Genomic DNA, 20,980 nt, shown 5'->3' on the forward strand with positions numbered 1-20,980 from the left:
AGGACCCAAGTCTGCTTTTCTGCCTCGTGTCCCCAGCAGTAGGAAACACGGGGCTGCCAAAAGCCAGGAACCCCTCCATGTTGCGAGTAAACATGCTCTATGCCATATACATGCATGTGTACACTCAGCACCAGTGAAAAATTCAGTAAATTCATTGCAACACAACAGAAGACTAAAAAGTCAATTCCCTCAATGCTTTGCTTTCTCACAGGTCTACTCTTGCTAATGGCTTTCTGTCTGACTTACCAAAGGTTAATACGTATGAACATCTGACCCAAGAAACCAATCCTGGTGGGCTACATTTTTATCACCTAGACCAAAAGTCAAGCAAGTCAAGCAGCACCCCAAGGGGATAAGTCGGTTTAATGGTTAAGGTGAAAGATTTCTAACTAAAACCTCCATTTTCTTACTACAACTTTGACTCACTAAGAGCTCCCAAACATATCATTTACCCTCTTCTGTCTTTCAGCTTCCCTTACTTGTGAGACTGGAGTCTTGCTAATTATACCAACGGGCATCTACTGAAAATTGTCAGTAATCGGTCTGTGACAAAAGCCTAGGCAAAAAGTATTTTACAATTCCTTCACTCTAACAGTTGTTTCATAGCCAGAAAAATATTGTACCATGGCTAACATGGTGTGGGCAAAATGACTTAGGAGATGAAAATATTAAATTGAAATGGAAATGTGGTAGTGCCTTTTAATGGACAAATTATGTTGAATGACAAGTATGAGGTTGGGCAATAAAAAATTCACACAGAGGGTAGGTTCAATTCGAGTTGGAACAAATTAATCTTACTTTCCCATGCCACATATTTACCCCATAGAACCACAGCAGCCTGAGAATGAAACGTTAAACTCAGTTTCCTGTTATAATTTAACAAAGCAAAAAACCCTGTAATTTCCTCAACTGGAACGGGCACATTTTTATGGAGTCGGGGATCTATTTTCTTAAACAACAAAACACCTTCCTCCCTACTTTTCTAAACAATAATAAACTAGGGAGAACAAGATTAGGATAAACCAGAGAGAGGAACAACAAGAAGAAATAAGATGCTTGGCATTTCTAAAACAAACCTTTTACCCTTTATTGGAGAATACGTTCTGTGGAGCGACGTGATCATGGAGAGAAAATTAAGTGACTGCAATTCCCTGATGTCCTTTAATTCCCCCAACCAGTCATCTCCACAGCAGCTCACACTGCAATACTGGTGCATCAGACTGCTTTTCCATACCTCCCTCAGCAGTACAACATTGCAGTGATTAAAAAAAAAAAAGAGAGAGAGAGAGACAAATCAAAAGAAGACAGTTGTTTCCAAGCCTTCCCTGCTTTAATGGGCAAGTAATAGGCCAACATCTGGGTGCTGGAGCTCAACAATAAATTTGCACATACTGGAACAGAGCTGCAGCCCAAATTTTTACAGCTGCTCCACAGACACAGCTCTTTGAACTTACATCCTTTATATGCACCAAAGTGTCCCAGTAGGCAAGGGACCCGCATTAGATGAAGCTGAAATCCTGGCCACGAGGCATGTTCCTCATAGGGCAAAACAAGTCTTCGCATAGTTAAGTTCCCAGAATTGCTTCCCCGCTGGAGTACTTGTGATTTAAGGGCAAAGTAGAAGCTAGCAGCCAGTAAAACAGACCAGCAATGACAAGTGTTTATGGAATACTACAGAAGAAATACTGCACAATGCAGCCAGAATTTAGTGCTGATTTTTCTTCAGTGATGTTGGGAGGGTGCCTGTGTAACAGGCACAGCTTGTGGGCTCTGCCACGTCAGAGGCACTATCCGCAGTAACTGAGACAGATGCCTCGGCTCCCAGGGAGACGGTGACAGGGCACCAAACACTGAGGTGGAAACACATTTGCACTATGATTATTAGCAGTCTGCTGCCTTTGACCATTCTGATACAGCGAAGTCCCATGTCGAACACAGCTCTTGCTCCTCTCTCTGCCATAGGCTCTTTTCTTTCATTTGAAGTTGTTTCTTGTACAACTTTCCTCTTTTTTAGCAACATGACAGTCTCCATCCCAGACAATAATGTAAATACAACCTGAAGAACTAATGAGCTCCCTACACAAAGAAGGGTCCACAGAGGTAAACTTCCCCCCACATAAATTCCTATACAATCCTATTTCTCCAGCATGTGTCTTTCAGCAAAGCAACCCCTGAAAAGGGCTGCCTCTGTATCTTTTCTGATTTGCAGTTAATTTCAAGCTCATGTTTAAGTGTTCTTTACTTTTCAGCACTAATATTTAACTTGCATTTCTATAAGCTTTGTAAAAATTTTTCCTAGTGGTCCCTTTAGTGTTTGATCATTTCTTTCTCTGGATGACTACTGCAGTTGTTAATTTTAAATGTGCACATACTCTTTTGTTGTGCAATTTACTCATTTCTGTTCTGTGTATATCCCTCCTCCCCTCACAAGATACTTCTGTGGGCCTGTCTCATCACTGCTATCTACACAAGTCCCATGGAGGAATAATACCTGCTTCACAGTTTCAGATTTTCTAATTTTTATTTCCTTCTTCTTGGGAATCAAAGAAACCGTGAAGATTTCCCATATTCTCCGTTGCCTCTGTTAACACCCACTATGAGGCTCACACCACAAACTTACCACTGTGATTGCTGGTTTCGGTTACATACAATAGCTTTTGCCCACAAAGAGGAACATCTCATACTTATCTCCGTGGGTGGCAATGGTGTTTGACGATGCTAAATATGTTCTACTTCAGGGAAGTCTTCAAAAGGTTAAGAATGACTGAAGAAAACCACCAGGTCTGGAGCAGCAACTGGACTGGAGCCAACAGCAGCCTGACTTGCGGTTTGTTGTCCTGCTCATTTTTTAAGCTCAGTTGCCCTCGGTATCTAGTACTCGCAGAAGCGGAAAGCTGTGAGGCTCAAGGATTTCAGATACCTTTGTCTATAGGAAGCAAGTGAAACACAGAAATATTTTTCAACTTACAACACACCTCTTGCCTTCTGCAGACGAAAACGAGAGGAAAGCCAAGAGGCCAGGAACACATACTTCCTCTTCTCCTAGCAGAGACACCAGCCTGTTCGGAAGGAAACGTCTACTGCTTATCTCCACTTAAGAAAACAGATACAGCCCATGGTGGAAAAACATGTGCAGAGGCCCACAAAAATCCAGACAGTGCAAACAGCTGCTTTATATCAAACCTGCTTAGTATTCAAGGCTTACTACTTGGAAGGCTTTGATTTTTATGGAGCCGTGCTATTATACCATGCAAAAATCTGGCTCAAGACTTCATCACACTCTCACAGCCATAAGTAATCCTAGTTGTTCAACATCACATGTCTCAAAGTGGTATGGTGGGAGGGAATATTCACAACACATCCAGGTTCTCCTTTATGCAACTTCTTGTTTCTGAACCACTGGGCTGAAAAAGTTTCCCAGCTTTTCACTTACTTTTTTTTTAAAAAGTAAAACTGTAATTCTCAAAAGAGCCCCAGAGACAGGGCTTTATGGGAAAAAAAAAAAGAAAGAAAGAACAACAAAAAAAAGCCCTCAAAAGCCTGTGTTTATTGTCAAATTCTCTATAAAGTTATGAGATTTGACAATAAGGCTTTTGTTCTTACCATACATGCAACTAGGCAACATGCAGCTTGATTTCTGCAGTCAGAAGATATTCAAAATACTTTCCACATACAATAGGTGTCATTTTGACTTTATTTAAGGAAAAACGGGGAAAAAACAGTAATTTCCATAATACACAGAAGACAAGTTAGATAGCACTGCAAAAAAAAGGCTGAGTGTTTTACTTRTCACCAGTCTGCTTTGCAGCTCTACGATTAGTAATTTTAATGCAGTTTGTCATTTTGTATTACTGTTTAGCATCTTTATAATCAGCAGAGTTTGGGGTTATAAATCACAAAAAGTGTACTACTACTACTACTACTATGAAAAACTAAAAACCCCACAAAAATCACTTTCAAATAAACCATAAATATGTGATGCACATTAGTGTAACAAAACCATTTTTGTAAACATTTTCTCCAACATAACATGTGCATAAGATAAAAAATAAAAACACTGCAGTCATACAAGTTAGGGTTACTTTGACTTAAAGATACAGAAAATTATTACTTATTAAAGCTTAAAACTAAATCTAGGAGCTTTTCTTTTCTTCTTTGCTTACAAAAGCACTGTTTAAAGAGTTCAATGTTTGTTTATGTAGTGGTTGTGTAATACTGTTTTTACCTTGCCATGTTGCCGTGTTGGCACTTCCGCGGAGGCAAAAGCTGCCCTGCGAGCAGCCACCCTGAAGGTGATTCCCCCCAGGAGCCTCAGAGCGTCAACAGCATGTATCCGTCACCTGGGAGTCCCTACAGTATTGCAACATCTGTGCGAACAGCATCAACTTTTAAGGACTACATTAATTTTGACCACATAGCGCTGGAAGAATTAAACCACGCAGACTGACATTTGATCAAATCAGTTTCAGTAAACTATACTACAGGGCCACTGTGTGATTACACCCATGTCTATGATCACGTTGTCTTTCTAAATTCCCTTTAATTCATTATAGTACAAAGACTGACCCTTCTTCTGGCTGATCAACCAGGCCTGAAGAGAACACATCCTTCACCTTCGACGCTATCCAGAAGTCATACGGTTAAAAAAAAATATTTCTAGGTATTCCTCTACCAGCAAATGTAAGGCTTTATTGAGTTTTAAATCTTTTGGTGTGTGTGGCGGGGGGTGGGGTGCGTGTGTTTGTGTGGGTACGTGCACGTGCGCTTGTGGTATGCATTTACCACTCACTTTTAAACCGTTTATGATGGTCAAAGGAGAGTCTTCAGCAAAAATGCTGACGGGGAGTTGAGGAATTTACAGCAGATTAGATGCCAAAAGATGGGCTTGCAGAGCCTAAGCTTTGCACAGGCCGTGCTCTTGACCGTTACTTGATTGCGTGACCAGTCACTCAACCTATGAGTTTTACTGAAGAATGTGTGTTCAGAAAGCCCTACCTGTCATGCCATGAAAGAAAGTTAACCACAGCAGAAGACAAAGTCCAGGAAACACTGAGAGCCTGTTCACTGAATGAACAGCTTAAGGCAGCTGTCAACAAAGTACCCCACCAAAAGAATAATAATAATAAAAAAAGTCAAAACAAAAATAAAAAGATGGCTGAATCATGACACTGTGCATTATTACATCTCCAACAGATTATTATACACTCAAGGTTTCTCAAGTAATGAACATGTAGCCATTAAACAAATTATTACTCTGAAGACATTTATTACAAATGTCAGAACTTATTCATAAAATAAAACTGACTTAAAAAAAAAAAGAAAGAAAGAAAAAAGCCAGAGCTGGGATCTTACATCTAAACACAGGTATACGCTGTTTTTATGAATAAGCAGTATTAACTACATTCTTAAAAGAGTTTTAGTGCATTGCATTCTTAAAAAAGAAAAACATCACCGCCCCAAAATGTTTCCTACAACATTTAACAGTTTATAGAACTAGCCTAGTTATTTTTACCTGCCTGTTACTAAGCCCACATTAGAAGAGTGAAACCTCTGGTTTTAGGCTAAATTCAGACTTCTACTAAGGATGAAACTGGTTTAAAAAAAATGCTTGCTTTCCAAATTGAGTAAGCAAATTACATTTATCAGTGTCTCACCGCCACAATGCTACCGCTATTGCCCCAATGGACCACTCTCTCCTCCTGCTGAAACTTGCTACACAATAACAGTCAGAAACCTTTCCATCTGGTAGTTTTGGTATTAAATTAGACATTAATGGTTTTCATCTAAAAACATATAAACTAAACCACCTCTTTTATTTTATGCATTAAAAACAATGAGGTAGGCACAAAAAATAAACATATGTAGTTTGGATTTTATTTCTTTTTTTTTTTTTAAATTCTGCGAGTGCAGACTGTGGTAAAACTGTTGTTGCACTTCTAGGTTTAAACAAAAATTAAACCTTTAACTGAGGCAGTGCTAATACTGTGACATAACCAAGACCTGGCCTAACACAGAATCATTATAGAAAATGAATTTTTTTTCTTTTTTTCTTTTTTTAATCATCTGCACATGTTTCAGGCAATACCTGGTACACAGAAAAAGACTAAAGTTATTGGCCAGGCCAAAATAAAACCGCAGAAACAAAAAAAACAAGAATTCCACCCCGACCCCTTCCCACCCTCCCTGTCCCCAAGAAGAAGTTATCCTAGTCACTGTGTCTTTCACATTTTATAAATATTAACTTCTTAAAACCTGCACCTTCCTCTTTGTCCACATATTGTCACATTACAAAAAAGAAATGTCAATTAAATACATTGTTAACATTACTAGACTAGATCTGCCCTCTGTTTCAGCAAGTCTGACTCTCAATACCACTTGTCACCTTCTCTTGCCTGCCTCCTGTCCATTCAACAGCATGGTCATGGTAAGTCTTTTTTTTTTTTTCCTCCTCTTTTTTTTCCCCTCTGTTTTAACACTAACAAACAGAGTCCTTCAAAACCTAGGAATCCTGGAGCTGAAGGGAAAAAAAGACCTGTAGCTTTCTAGTGTGATCCCAAATCTCAAAGACATTGTAGCACCTGATGGCAATATCTTTACAGCACCAGCTGCGTTGCAGCCTCAGTTGAAAAACGAAAAGAAACCTAACACCAGTGACGCCTGCACACACATTGACCCAGAGTGCTGCCTTAGTGCAGGTCTGTACTCCAGTTGAAAATAATTCCAAGTTATGAAGATCTCCGACTCTGGATGTCAGCCACTCCTTGTCAAAGCCCGCCACTCTACCAGCTCAGAAGAGAAGTCCTGCCCAGGGTCATGAAATACACTTGGCTGCTGCCGCCCGACCGCACGGAGGCGAAGAAAACCTGCCAAGAAAAGAGAATCGGAAGTTCAAGCAACGGAGCCGTGACACGCCGAGCCTCCCAGCAGAGATTTTAATTTGCCTTGCCGTCCGTGATATCGCAGCACACAGCTGAAATACACAGTCATAATCTTGCCAAGAAACTGGGGTGGGGAATGGTACCTTGTCGTTGCGTTCACACAAGAACTTGAGTCTTTGTGCCCTTTTGTGCATGAACACGCCATCCAAGTGTCCAGTTTCCACTGATCGTATTTCAATAGCTTTTTCTCCCCAGCCCATAATCTGATTGGATCGAATGTACGCTTTGGAAACAAAACACAACACACGGCCAATTACTGCAGGCAGAGGGCAACATGGAGTAACTAAAAAAGCAAAGGACTCTCTCTATGCAATCTCAGTTACAAATGACCAGCAGGTACAATATCATAACTACACACACGTTCAGAGTGCTATTTTTGTCTTAAACATCTTCATGATGTCCAAAGAGTCCTGTTTTTTTTTAAATTATTATTAATTTAATTTAATTTAATTAATTAATTTAATTTAATTATTATTATTATCCCATGCGTTTTCCATGTTCTTGCCTGAGCATTCACAACATAATGGGAACTTTGCAACCTTCAATTAAAGGGAAGGAGCACCAAGTTTTGCACAGACCTTTTCTCCCAAGTTTGGTAAAGGGACAGGCTTAATTAGGTGTTGACAACAAGGGGAAAACAGTACTCAAGGTTTAAATAGACTAAATCTATCCCGTTGGGAATGTCCCCAGCATCCATTCTGCGTCTTATAGTGTTATTTCCCGTCTCTGGAGTCTGTCAGCAAAAACAGAGAAGGCAGAGAGGGGAAGGGAAAGCTAGAAAAAAAATTAGATAACATCCTTTAATAGGAGTAATACTTCAAAAAACTGTTTTCCTTCTTGAGAAATTCTTTTGGATTGAAAAATATTCTGTAAATTTTAAAAGAGATTTATATTAGCTCTCTAGGTGGAAATAATATTTTTTGTCATACTACTCTCCTTTGCACACAGATAAAGGAAAACTCAGATACCCTTCCTTAGGGCATCACTAGGCTAAACAGATTAGTACCAGCAGGAGGAAAATAATCTGTTCTGGATAGCAGTAAAAGTCAAATAAAGGAGAAAGGTTCCAGGATTATGAAAAGGTATATTAAATAAGCAATTTGACAGATAGTCTTAGGAATTCTGCCAAAGATAGCATATGGGAACTTAATGAGGAGTAAACTGTTGCCTCTGATTTGCATTCATTTTTAATAGAAAAATAAAATGAAAATCAATTGATCTTAGTAATGATAATTTTAAAAAATAATAATCTAGCAGTATTCTCCTTTTTACATATTTTTTCATATTAACCTTCAATGAAATTAAACCAAATTATTTACTACTGTATAAAGTACACATATAGCATCCAACATACTAACTCGCTGGAAATTTATTTATTTTTAAATATGTCCGTTGTGGTAACTGGTTTAAATAGTTTCTTAAAATTGTCAGACGAGATCTCAGACAGAGTCAACTGCCTCAGAGCCATTTACTTCACAGGCATTTCCGGCCCCAAAGACCATTCTGGGCTCTACAATTTGCCAGTTCAATAATTCACTTGCTTTCAGAAGAGCTAGTCAAGAGTTAATCATCACAGGAGTGAACATGCTGTGCATGAAACCTCTTTAAATTTCCTCCTTTATTACTGTTTGCATTGCTCTAGCAGTTATCAGAAGTAACCTCCTAATATATGGATCCATCCCAAAGCAAGTAAACCCAGCATGTTTGCACAACAAAATGAAGCTTCAGCACTGAAATGGGGCAGCACAGGCAGTAAGGGTGTCTCTACCAGCCAGGGATCCTAGCACATACTAGTGTCCATAACACGTCTACATTCATTTTACCATGGTTCATTGCTCCTGCTCTCAAAACTACCTACTTTAAACTGAAGAGATTATGCTATTGTGTTAGGGCAATCTAAAATACCAGAAAAGCAATCTTCAGGCAAATTACAATAAATGCATTAAATTAGATATACAGACTGTTAACAACAAAGAATTACCCACAATAATATTCTACTCGTCTGCCACCTTACATGTCTTTATACTGGAGGGTTTTCATAACTTTGTTGCTGACTAGAAAAAATTTTATAGCAGCCCACAGAGTCCTGGTGTTTATTAAATGAGTTTGTTCATTCATGGGCTCCACAACATGTTTGTGTGGATTTTGTTCTTCAAAACTCAGCAGAAAACAATCCATATCATTACTCTCCACTTTGCCCAGCTGTTTTCCAGGAATAATGCAGCATCACTGCTTCCAAATCTGAAGTCAAACCTGATGCATCTCCCTTGTGCCCACATGCACACATTCCTACTCCCTAATTCCGTGTTATATTGATTCTCCTGGGGCACTTACCAACGGATGTTGGCATTTCTCCCCACTGCAGAACCACATCTTTGGTGATCCTTCCATATGTGTTAACATAAACTCCTTCATCCTCATAACAAACCAGCAGCTCCATTCCATCCGTGTTGGGGAGAATTATGATTGCATGAGGTTGGATACTACTCTGGATCTACAAAAGCAAAAAAGAAGACTTTTTTTTTTAATGCCACAGAGCCTGCTCTAGCAGAAAGGACTCTGTGACCTGTTATTTTGGCAGGTAGCAGAGCGGGGATTCACTCACTTTGGAGGCCCTAGTGCTCTGCTCCCCCTGAGCTAGACACCCTACGTAGAGCCAACGAAGAGAACTGGGCACTTTTCAGGCACAAATCCTCTCATCCTAAGGCAGACATCTAAAAACAGGTACGATGAACTGCTCTGTAGGAGTGCCCGTTCCTCCCAACTGGCAGAAAGGGCCTTTGCCAAGCCCATCAAATCCCATCAGTCGGCTGTCGTACCATTTTTATCGTCACCTTCCCTGCAGCCCATGCTGAGCATTTTCAGTGGACTTTGCCATTAAGCTATTATGTTGGCCCACTGCAGGCTTGACTGGGCAGCTCCCAGCCAGTGAGATACACCAACCCCAAAGACAAGATGGACAGTGAGCTGGAGAAGCTCATACGTTCAAATGGGCCTATCAGTTTGGACCCCTCCGCCTCATTTACCACGCGGGCAGCTGGCAGTAGTTCACAGGGGCAGCCTAAGGTGTTGGTGGTCTGCAGGACGGGAGTTGTGGGAGCCAGAACCCCCCACCCCAGGAATAAGTCTTACATGTGTTGGTAGATAAATATCATAGACCGATCCTGAATCCACATCAACGGCATGGAAGCCAGCGCAGGAACCATAGATCACTTTTAGCCTCTGACCCTCTTCTACAGTTAGATCCACCAGCAATGGCTTATGTACCAATTCTCCAAATGACTGTAAGACAAGAATCAGTGAGGAGTGAGACTTACTTTACTGCTGAGCGCCTCAATGGGTTTCATAATTTAGCATGCTCTAATGCGAATATTGAGGGTTTATTCCTTCAGTGTGCCTCTGGCCTCCATCCAACAGACCAGCCAAGCTAACATGTCTTCCAAGGACAAGGATAGATTACTCTACACCCTGTAGCATTTCAACTACATAATATTATAAGCTACTAGGGGGAGGGAAGGAGTGTGTGTTACTTCAGTTTGTTTTTAGTAAGAATTGTTTTCCCCACAGTTCAGGGCAATTTAAAACTCCTTTACTGTTTACTTCAAATTGCACAACTGGCAATAACTAATTGTCTGCAAATCAGTTTGGTAATGATACCAGCCAGCTAACTTTGTTCTTGCAGCATGCAAAAAGTAACAATACTGAATATCACTTAATGACTAGTTTTGCTCACATGAAGATTTTTAGACTGAGTTCAATTCTCTCTGCCTGATGTTTTATTTATAGAGAGAGGAAACAACCGGTTATATTATTGTGTCATTTTGAGTCTTCTGATTGTTAGTTTACACTCAGTTTCAATTCAAAATTTTAGGTATACTGTTTTTTAGAACTAATGAGCTCCTAAATTAAAATATTCTAAAAAGTTCATGACAGATTTAGCAAAGAACTTGCAATACTGCCGTGATAAAGTGTCAGAACATCTTCGTAAAAGGGATAACTACAAGTGGATAGGTCAAAATCTTATATATGGCTGAAATATACTGTTACCTTAAAGGCCATAAATTTGTGGTATGGCTTTGGTGCCCATGCATAGACTTCCACAGAACTCTTCAATGCAATTACCAAGAATTTGATTCTTTCATATTTTACTGAAATTAGAAGAAGACAAAAAAGAATTTAGCAGTAATTCCAAAGTCATTTCAGTTACTTCAGAAAAGCAGAAAATGACAATGTTTCTCCATATTTTTATACTTCAAAGGTTTTTAGTAACAGTGTATTTTAGGATTTATAATTATAGGTAGTTAAGTATTTTGACATATTTATGCCAAAAAACCCTTCACTCTTGTCAGTGTCACCACATTTGGAATTATCTAGTCAGCACACACTTATTTACAGAGCATAAGATGCTGCTCACTCATCAAAAAAAGAAAATTCAGCTTTTAGTCAGAGATATTTCCTATAAAAGAAACCTATGACTGAGTTTCTCTACCCTGGCAGAGTTTATTGGCAGTTACAATCACTATACTGGCATTATTCAAAACATCAATGTATTTTGAGCTGATAGCAAAAATTCCCCAGAGGGAAGGAAGAAAAAAAGGGAACTGAAATGAAAGTTAGAAATGAGTCCATTTCAAAAGCAAAAGGCAAATTTGATAGTGGAGCACTTTCCTTTGTTCCCAAAGCCTGAGATTACTCATTAGTAGGAAAATAATTAAACTTAAGTAGAGAACAGAGAATAACCATTTTCATACTATGGAAAAGAAAAACTGTTACCAAAAATTTCACAGAGAAAGACTAAGTGGCTGCCAAAAAGGCTCTTTGTTAGCCAACAACTTAAAGGAAACAGGTAGCTAAGCAAATGCAAAAAAAGTTATGCCACCTGAAGTTTCTCTAATTGACCTTATTCCCTAAATCTGAAGTAAAACAGAGGAGCTCAGATCACCTTTACTGACAATTTTGTCTAAAGAATAGAAAAGTTTTCTGAGGTTTTAAGGAGTCAGGAGTTTCCCTAGGACTTTTCAGAAACAACACCCCAAAAGAAGATTCTCCAAGAACATATGAGACATTCATCAATATTTCACAACTGTTGTTTTGGGTTTTTTTTCCAGAAACAAAAGCAGCAATTGTACCATTTCGGCCACAGCAATGCTGCTGGGCAGTGTTAGTCCAAAGACTTGAAAAAAATCACACCATTTACCAGGGATAGTAATGTGTCATTACACAGCAAATAGCTGCAAATTCTTGAATATATCTCTGTTCCCACGTTCAGACAGCTGACAAACTAATAGTCGAGCAAGGCTCTGTTTGCTACTACTATTTTCAAGAGGGGACTGATGAAGTCTAGAAGTGTTGCTGGATCTGCATTTGCAACTGCCATCTGAATTGGGGAAGAATATATCCTGGGGACTTCCAGAATGTTGCATTTTGCTGGCCCATTTCCAATGCTCTTTTTCAGGGGAGAAAAAAAATCAGTATTATTTGGATACTACCTATTCAGCCTCAGGAGGTTTCTGCTATCTTTTAACCCCAAGTTTAAACAGAATACAATGCCTTTCAAAACCAGTGAGTAACGCTCTGCACCTCTACCTTCTACCGTTATATCTCCGATCCAAATCTGATTTTGAAACAGGGCAAGAGTAAAAATCTTAGTCTTGTGAGAACAACACTGCTTTAATAAATACTATTTTAATGCCTTTTAGATATTCTACTATCGTGCAAGTCTGTAGTTGTTCTCTCTTCGTAGGCAATAGGGAGACAAAGCTATTACTTGCTCCCTTTTGCTCTGCAGGGAAGGAAGAATACTGAATTATAAGTGTTAAAGGACTTGACGATTTTTCAACAGAAAAAAAAAAAGTCTCAACCTCCACAGCTGTACTGACTGAAAAATACAGTTTTTGTTCAGTCTTGTCTACAAGACTTCTTGGAATTCTATTTTTTTTTTTTTTTTGGTGGTGGTGGTGGTGGAGGGGGGTGTCGAATACAACCACCTTATCTGTGAAAGGAAACCTTTGATAATCCTCATTCTTTGCTCTGGGTACTATCTGGGAATGCACCCAAGTCTTAGTTTCAAAAGAGCAGTTTATCATTTAGAAGAGCCAAAAGTTGCCTGCAGCAACTGCGATCCATAAATACCACTTCACCCTGAGGTCTGAGATCCCTGGTGCATCAAAGAGACAAGGAAGCGAGCAGTGCCAGCTGCACCGCTGGCAGCTCCCAGACTGCAAGTGCAACTGTTCACAGCGCTCATCCCTCTTGGGATGAAACACAGGCCTCAAAGAGGCCTCCCACTACCTGAAGAAATCTGCTTTACATTTGTGGTTCACAGTAAAGCTCAGCACCAGGCTGCAGCCCAGTGTAACAAATCACTCTTCATCTGGAAAAGAATGCCCTTTGTAGCCCCGTCCTTCACTGCTGGAAAGCCTCCCTTAAATAGCTGTTAATGTATTGTTAACAGGCCACTTCATTATGCTGCTGACACCCTGGGGTATGATACCAGAGAAGTGCATTATAAATTGTTTTCTGGGTCAAGCTTTTGATTCAGCAGTGACTTACTGCGATATTTATTGACTATGCCCCACTAGCAGGTTTTTCCAAGAGCACATGTATGAGAGCACATGACTGAGCTCAGCCCGATTGCTGCTGCTCTGCATCGACTGACGCAGCCTGAAGGGTACTCAACTGACTCCTGGGAGAAACCAAAGCAAAGGCAACATCGAGGGTCCACTAAGATGCATTATTTCCAGAAGATGGTATCAGGAAACTGGAGCAGGAGAAAGAGCTCTTAGTTCATATCCCCACCTGCAGGGCAGTAGGCTCACTGCATGGTCTGCTGACTGGGAAAATTCTAAATGTCTTTCACTGGTGTCGGTGGAAATTTCTACAGATAAATCCACTTAAACGAGTTAAGATCATTCAAAAGCAGCCTGCCTAGTGGAAACATGCTTCAGCCCATAACTGTACGGGAGTGGATCTGAGAAGGTGTTAGGAAACATCATGAGGTAAGGCGAAGCAGTGAATCACTGGGAAGTTAAACATATGCTTCTGTTCCCAGATGCCCCTCTGAAGCTAGCACACTAGCTGGGCTTGCTTTCTCCTTCTCCTTCCCCCTCCCCTCCGCCTAAGATCTACATTAAAAAGCAGACATTTTATCACTCTGTTTCAATGCATGATTTCATCATGATTGAAGTTCAGAGAAATCCGTTAGCACAGAGAACAGCAACTGGTTGGTTGGCACGAGCCCCTCTGTAACCTGAAGGGTCTAACAGAGGTGGCTAGGTGTTATCAGCCCTCACTGTCCATATTACCACTCTCCTGGAAGCTACTTCCACCACGGGAAGGAGACAGAAGGGAATCTGTGCCTGTTCCAGTTCACAGCCCCACATCCCATTGCAAAACTTCTTCCATGTTCAGTTTAACCAATATGCTGGCATCTACTCTGTCACTTTGCCAGAAAGGTTCGCCCTTAGGACTAGGGAAGACAGCTAGAAAGAGAAACAAATCTTAAGCCCAGCAGCTACATGCACTGCAGTCCTCTGTCTCAGCCAGCTTTTATCCTGACAGTTTTGATTACCTCATTTACTACTTACCAACTTTATAGTGCACACAGCCTTCCAAGTCGCCCACAGTTGTCCAACCCTGTTTCTTTTCTACTTCAGGATCATTGTGAAGGATTTTATTTCTTAACCAGGACAAATAGTAAACTCGCAACTTGTTCTTCTTGCCTAGCCACAAAGTGAAAAAGATTGGTTTATCTCCACAGAAAGATAAATGCAAACCCCCTCCTGCCCAAACAAACAAAAAACACCTACAGAACAAACCAAAGTAACAATGAAGGGGAAACTGCTGCAACCAGAGAGATCTCCCTCAGCATTGATGTCCACAAGAGCTTTATTTGAGACTCCACCCAAACATACACTTACGTGATAATCAATGACAGAGATACATGGTAATACTACATGAACATAAAATGACAAGCTCAAGGAAATAAGTCTTTGGTTTTCTGGTTCTTAGGACTCAAATAAATTTTATTTCAAAAAGAGGTTATAAACCCACAAAAAGGACCCCAGAGATTCATGCACTGAGATAAATAAATTGTTACTGAGTCACAACAGCCCTTTTTGGCACAGAACTTCAGGAGAGCAGCACAACAGAATTTGAGGCCTAAAATTACCCACACAGCTATCAGAAGACATAGGACTGGTTTGAAAGGAGGAAGCAAAAGCAAAGAAGAACATGGCAACCAAATATATTTTATACATTCTTCACAGTTAGTGACCAGGCCATTTCCATCACTTAAGCCATCCACTGAGACACAAACAGGTCAAGTTTTATTAAGATTGTTTCTTATTCAAGTTTCTTACTCAAATACACCAAAGAAAAGTGCTAAATAATCTCAAAACATAACTACTTTACACCCATTCCGTTTTAAGTAAAAATGTACAGTATCTCAAACTGCAGCGAGAGAATTCCCCATTGCTCATGTAAACTTCATCAGCTTGCTCAGAGCTGACAATGGCTTTGTCAGCAGACTTTCCTTTGCGCTCCAAGGGGTGTATGCAATACTTATCAGGCTGCAAACCGAAACTCCAAGAGATGCTTCTTCTCCACAGGCTAGAGAATCTAAATACTTGCTCACATTGAGCTGTCTTCAACTGACATCGTATCTACTGTGGTCATTAAAATACAGCTCAAACTCACACTCAATACCAGAATGTCTCCTCAAATGCAGAACAAGGTTCACAATAAACTTTATCAGTGGTTCTTTAACAACTAACAGCCTACAAAGCATTCGCTGAATTAATGAGAAATAGGTCCTAATGCACATCCACAAAGCTTGCAACTGCTTTGCTGTACAAAGCCATTAAAGTCCTGCAGATGAAACCAGAGGCGAGGAAGAGAGATCTTTGACTAGGAGCCCCTAAACAAGGCTCCATGAGGTCTCTGCACAAGGAAAGGAAATAGGAGATGCTCTCAGGGACCTGACTTGTCAGCAGAGTAGCTCTATGTTTCCCTGTTAATGCTTTAGCAGTTGCTGTGAGGAACCTCTGCGACTGTGGAGAGTGTTTCATGGCCCCTGGAGCCGAGAGTTATACAGCTGACCTATATTACGCTCAGGGGAAATGGTTTGCTCTGCTTGCCAAGTGACAACAGTATGAGTCCACTCTGCAAAAAGCTGTGACCCACCAGGATGGTCCACCTGGCAGCCTGCCAGCCAGGTCCCATTACAGGGCAATGCTGTTTAATTTGCTTGCAAGTTTTCATAAAGTGCCTGCTGCCACACCAGTCCAGGGCTAGCTGCTCATTCAGGAGGCGATGGGAGCACGGCAGCAGGGGATACCTGCTACAGCAGTACACAAAGCCCCAGCGTTGAGAACTTCCTACTGCACTGGGCTGGATCCCCACGGGGGTCCTGGAGCTGGCACACAGCCCCTTCCCTGGACCGAAGAGTCTTGGCTGCGCTGGCCGGGATCACGCAGCAGACACAGGCGCTCAGGAAAGGCACGCTGCAAGGGCTGAAGAAGCGTATGTGGAAGGAAGCACAGCTTGTGTACAGACTACTCTATTGACACCAGTGCCATCAATCTTTCCATTACAAAGATGCACAGTCTAAAAGATCTCATATGTGATTAGTCAGAGGAGGAAGGGCAGGAGGACAAGAGAAGGCAGTCTGAAAGTGAAAATCTGTTCACTGAGTTTAAATGTAAAGTGGAATTTGAGACCCATTTTCAAAGACTGGATCTGCTATTTCATTTTAAAAAGCCCCTCTGCTCTGATGACACCAAATGAAATGTGAGGCAACATCATGCTGTCCTTTGTTTACCACCACCACAAATGTGGAGCAGATCTGGCAGCAAGTGAGCACGCTGATTTCTTGTCTGACTTCATATTTATTGAGCCATGTTTCACAGAGATAAAGCTTCACCACCGCCACAGCTCTTGAAGATTAGGAAAAGGTACCAGAGCACAAAACAGCAGTCCCAGAAGTCCCACATCTGACTAAAGGTCCCCTCACAAAAGCACTGCAAAAGATGGTCACAAGGGACAGTTTGGGAAAAACTGGAGTAGGGAACAGTCCAGAGCAGAAAGTACTATAATTCTGGGCAAGGAACAGCTCAAAGAGCGTAGGAGAGCTCAAGGTCAGAACTATGGTACTGACTGTTTGTAAAACCATGACAGCTCCCTATCCATTAGGGGACAAATTCTCACTCAGATATTTCCGTGGCTTAATCCTCCCCAGCAGCTTAGTCAAACTTTAAGACTCAGAACAAATAGCACATATGGAGTTTCCCCGCACGTGGCTTTTTTTTTTCCATGCCTCCTCACATGATATGCACCAGGGTGTTTCTCTCCAGAAACATTTTTCACAACAACAATAGAAAAATATCTCAAGTGTGTTCCCATTGTGTTTTAGTGTCTAGACCACAAGGAAAGTCACAAGACAGGAAATTCCTCTGCCCTTCAGCAAGCTGACACAAAAAGAGCACAACCAGTTAGTTATATAAACACGGCAATGCGTGTATTTCAACAAGTTATGCTGCTCTTAATATTTAAATTGGAGATGGGGGGTTGGAGGGATTAGATCTTTCTGCTTGTTAATCTATACCAGTCAGTTTAAGCAGCTCTCAACAACCCTTCTTTTTTGGAGGGTGGGGGTGGTAATTGTTATGGCCATGAAATAAGGAGAAAAAGCCCTCTGCTCCAGTCATTAAATAAGCTGATCAGACAGTGACTTCTATGAGAGCTCCTAGTTCTGGTTCTCCCACAGACATTGTTTCAAATGCAAAGTCCCTTTTCCTATACTGAGTTTTTTGTTTTTATTTTTGCTGTGGTTTTTAATTATTAAGCAGGAAGATTCCAACCAGTTCTTCTGCTCTGTCATCCTGTTCCACCTTCCCGAAGCGCCACAGTCATTCGGCTGTGCTTGCGAAACCCTCAGGGAGTCACAAATGGAGCATGTTCTGCATGCACGTTGTTATTTTGTTTTCCAATATTTTTATGGCTCTGAACATCTGAAACTGTTTTTGCCTCCTGACTGTCTAAACTGAAGAACTGATTAACTCATGTGCTTTAACCTGCAGAGCTGCCTTGTATCATGAGTTGTAGCTCAGTATCAGAAGCTTTGTTGTCCAAGTAAGTTTTGCACTGAAGAAATATACTGTGAAAAAAAAAATGATCTCAGCTTTATAAAATTAAAATACTGTGTATTAAAAGCAATTTTAGGTGACAATTCCCTCAAAATTCTAATGCACAGCAATTTCYTCACACGACGTGTGGCACCTTTCAAATCCCACCACCATGAGCACATCACTTCCTGAAAAAGCCAAGTGAACATATGGCCCACAGAGCAGTAACGAACTGAGCAGTGCTCCAAGCAGAATGATAGCTGTCACTTGCAGAAATCCTGAAACAAAGCACAGAGCGACAGCGACATAACCGAACTAAACGCCCTGTTTGCAGAAATACGATTATATTTCAACTTTCCCTATTTACTTGGAGAGGTGGAGCAACTTACATAAATAAAAAAAACAAAAAGACAGTAAGAAAAGTTCAGTACAAGGGTAGGTTAGGCTGAACATTACAGCGCAGAAGCCGAAACAGTGACACAAGGGAGGTCTGGGTATAAAAGGATAATGGTTTCCCTAAGCACGTTCCCCCAGGCCTGCCTCTCGGTGGGCAGAAATACCTCTTTCCTTCCATGTATTCTAGTAACCTCCCATAAAATGCAGGATAAGGGACAAAGATGGATGAAGGCATAAAACAGCCAAAGATCAGCCAATTTCTTAAGGGTTAATGTAGCGTGTCTCAGCAGAGGAAGCAATAGTTTTGAAGGAAACAAAGAGAACGGATGTGCCAGGGTACTCGGATCGTAACTGATGCAAACATAAATAAACCTAAAACAATTACACACGAGATTTAATCCCAGACACTTGTCATCTGTGTGGGATATGCTTCAAACCAGCAGGTTTTACACAAGCTGGATTATACAATACTTTTGTTTATGAGGTCTACTATATAGCAAACTCTATCAACTGATTCTTCTCAAATAGGCATTCATTTTTAACATACAGCTCTGTGTTAGACATCAAAGGGACACCAAAGAGGATACACAAGAGGTTGGGTGAATTTTTTAATCGTCCTTGATTCATTTTTTCTTTTTAAATGTTTTGCAGTATAGTTGTAGCTGAATACTGAACAAGCTCACAAGCCAATAAAAAAATACAGTTGTTTTAAACAGAAATGAAGTTCAGTGTTGATCATACTAGCATGGGCATGGTTCTTTGGACCCATAGCATAATACCACTAACAAATTAAAGTGCCTGGGTGTATGTTTACCAGTAGCTCTGGCAGACACAATCATTACTGACTACTCTGAGTCCCACAGAGCCTACCCCACAGGCACACAATAGAGCTTTTCCTTTCGCACAAGTGTTGGGAGAGCTAGAGAGCTCCTCTGATGGAGCCAGAGGGGCTCTGGAGCCGCAACAAAATGTTGACTGGTTTTGAAGAACAACACGCTTCCACAGTGTGAAACTCCACATAACATCCTCTCTCTCACACATAGCATAGCAAAGACTAAGTTCACAAACAAACCGAAACAAAAGCAAAGGTAAATGGCTGAGCTACACCTGTGAAGAAGGATTAACACTACACCACATCAAGTTGCTTAACAGCAGAATAACCTTATGCAATAACTCTCTGGAGTCTAAGAGTCTGGAACCTCAAGCTTTATAAAACACATTTTTCATCAGCACACACAAAACAAACGCAACCATCACCACCACCCTTCATCTCCTGTTGGTTAGTTGTCTGCTGTTGCATCCAGGGAGAGACAAGGCCAAAAACTGCAATCTGCCTTCTCACATCTGCAATCTCCCCCACATGCATACTGCACTCCTCTCTCTCTCACACACACACACCTCCTCTATGCCATTCTTATTTCTCTACTTTGCAAGAACATTTCTCATTCTACTGATACAAATACACAAGATGTCTGTAAGCCCACGTAGCAAATCATGTTTTGATTAAAAAGAGGCCAGGTTGGAACTAATCATGCAAGASGGAAAGAATGCCATTTTTACAACTTCACAAAACATTAACTTGTATCTCCCAAAGCTGGAACAAACAAACAAAGCCGGACATTTCATCCAAATCTGTGCAGCTTTCTGAATAGCCACCCCACGAGAGGAAGGACAACGGGCAAGCAGGCACAGGACGTTGTATGGAAAATGACTCATTTGCAGCAAACTGAAAACTCGGAGAGGTGAAATGAGGGAAAACCCGTTGACTTCAGTCAAGTCAGGACTTCCCCCTCAACATATAGACTGCCAAGAGAAGTTTTTTGCCATGCCATGCCTTATAGGGGAAAAATGACACTGAACAGTTAACTTTACCAGAAATTGTCACCAAGACATTCAGCCCTTCAAGTACATCCATTTGCTGGAATCGTCTTCGATTGATGAGTGGATAAACCTTCCCCTGACCACTTCTGTCTAGCAGCATCAGACCACTTTCAGTGCCCACTAACAAGTTCACTCCTAGATGAAACAACAGAGACCAAGGTTAGCAGGCAAATTTTACACATACATTGATGAACTAATGCTTTACATAGCAATTGTCTTGTTTCAAGTATGCCTAACCACTGCTGGTCTCACCTGCCTGCCAAACAGAAGACCTCCTGACGCAGAGGCTCCCTTAGCTAACTGCAGCCAGTGGCTACTGACACAAAATTGCACTGTACAAGACAGTGGAAGACTAGTACACCACAGGGATTTTTCTAGAGCACCAGGTTCCAAGCAAAAAGGCACATCAACATTGGAGGAGTGGTGAGGCATGAAGCGGTACCCCAACTTATATATTCTGAAGGTCTATAAGCTGTAACTGGCCTGGCTAATGGGATGCTAGACAAGAACATTGAGAAAAAGCAGTGGCAGGGGCTTGAAAGGACCAATGGGAGGAGAAGACTGTGGTCTTCTCCTGTAAAAGGATAGGCACAGGGTTGGCTCTCAACTTCCCAACAACCTGAAATAGCAAAATTCTGGTTA

At 41.0% G+C, this 20,980-nt stretch overlaps 1 protein-coding gene across 1 annotated transcript in view; it reads right to left on the reverse strand.

The window, feature by feature from the left end:
• Positions 1-3,676: 3,676 nt before the first annotated feature.
• The window catches only part of MAP4K4 (mitogen-activated protein kinase kinase kinase kinase 4), a 60,676-nt gene continuing 43,372 nt past the window's right edge, over positions 3,677-20,980 (reverse strand). Inside the window, exons 24-30 of the mRNA XM_026066331.1 lie at positions 20,330-20,473; positions 14,525-14,659; positions 10,986-11,086; positions 10,071-10,220; positions 9,273-9,432; positions 7,022-7,161; positions 3,677-6,863 (exon numbers count right to left, since the gene is read on the reverse strand). Of these exons, the coding sequence (XP_025922116.1) occupies positions 6,780-6,863; positions 7,022-7,161; positions 9,273-9,432; positions 10,071-10,220; positions 10,986-11,086; positions 14,525-14,659; positions 20,330-20,473 (914 nt within the window). The 3' untranslated portion in view covers positions 3,677-6,779. The remainder of the gene's footprint in view (positions 6,864-7,021; positions 7,162-9,272; positions 9,433-10,070; positions 10,221-10,985; positions 11,087-14,524; positions 14,660-20,329; positions 20,474-20,980) is intronic.

Source organism: Apteryx rowi, unplaced genomic scaffold (genome assembly GCF_003343035.1).
Source record: "Apteryx rowi isolate R43461 unplaced genomic scaffold, aptRow1 scaffold_103, whole genome shotgun sequence".
NCBI classification, from domain to species: domain Eukaryota; kingdom Metazoa; phylum Chordata; class Aves; order Apterygiformes; family Apterygidae; genus Apteryx; species Apteryx rowi.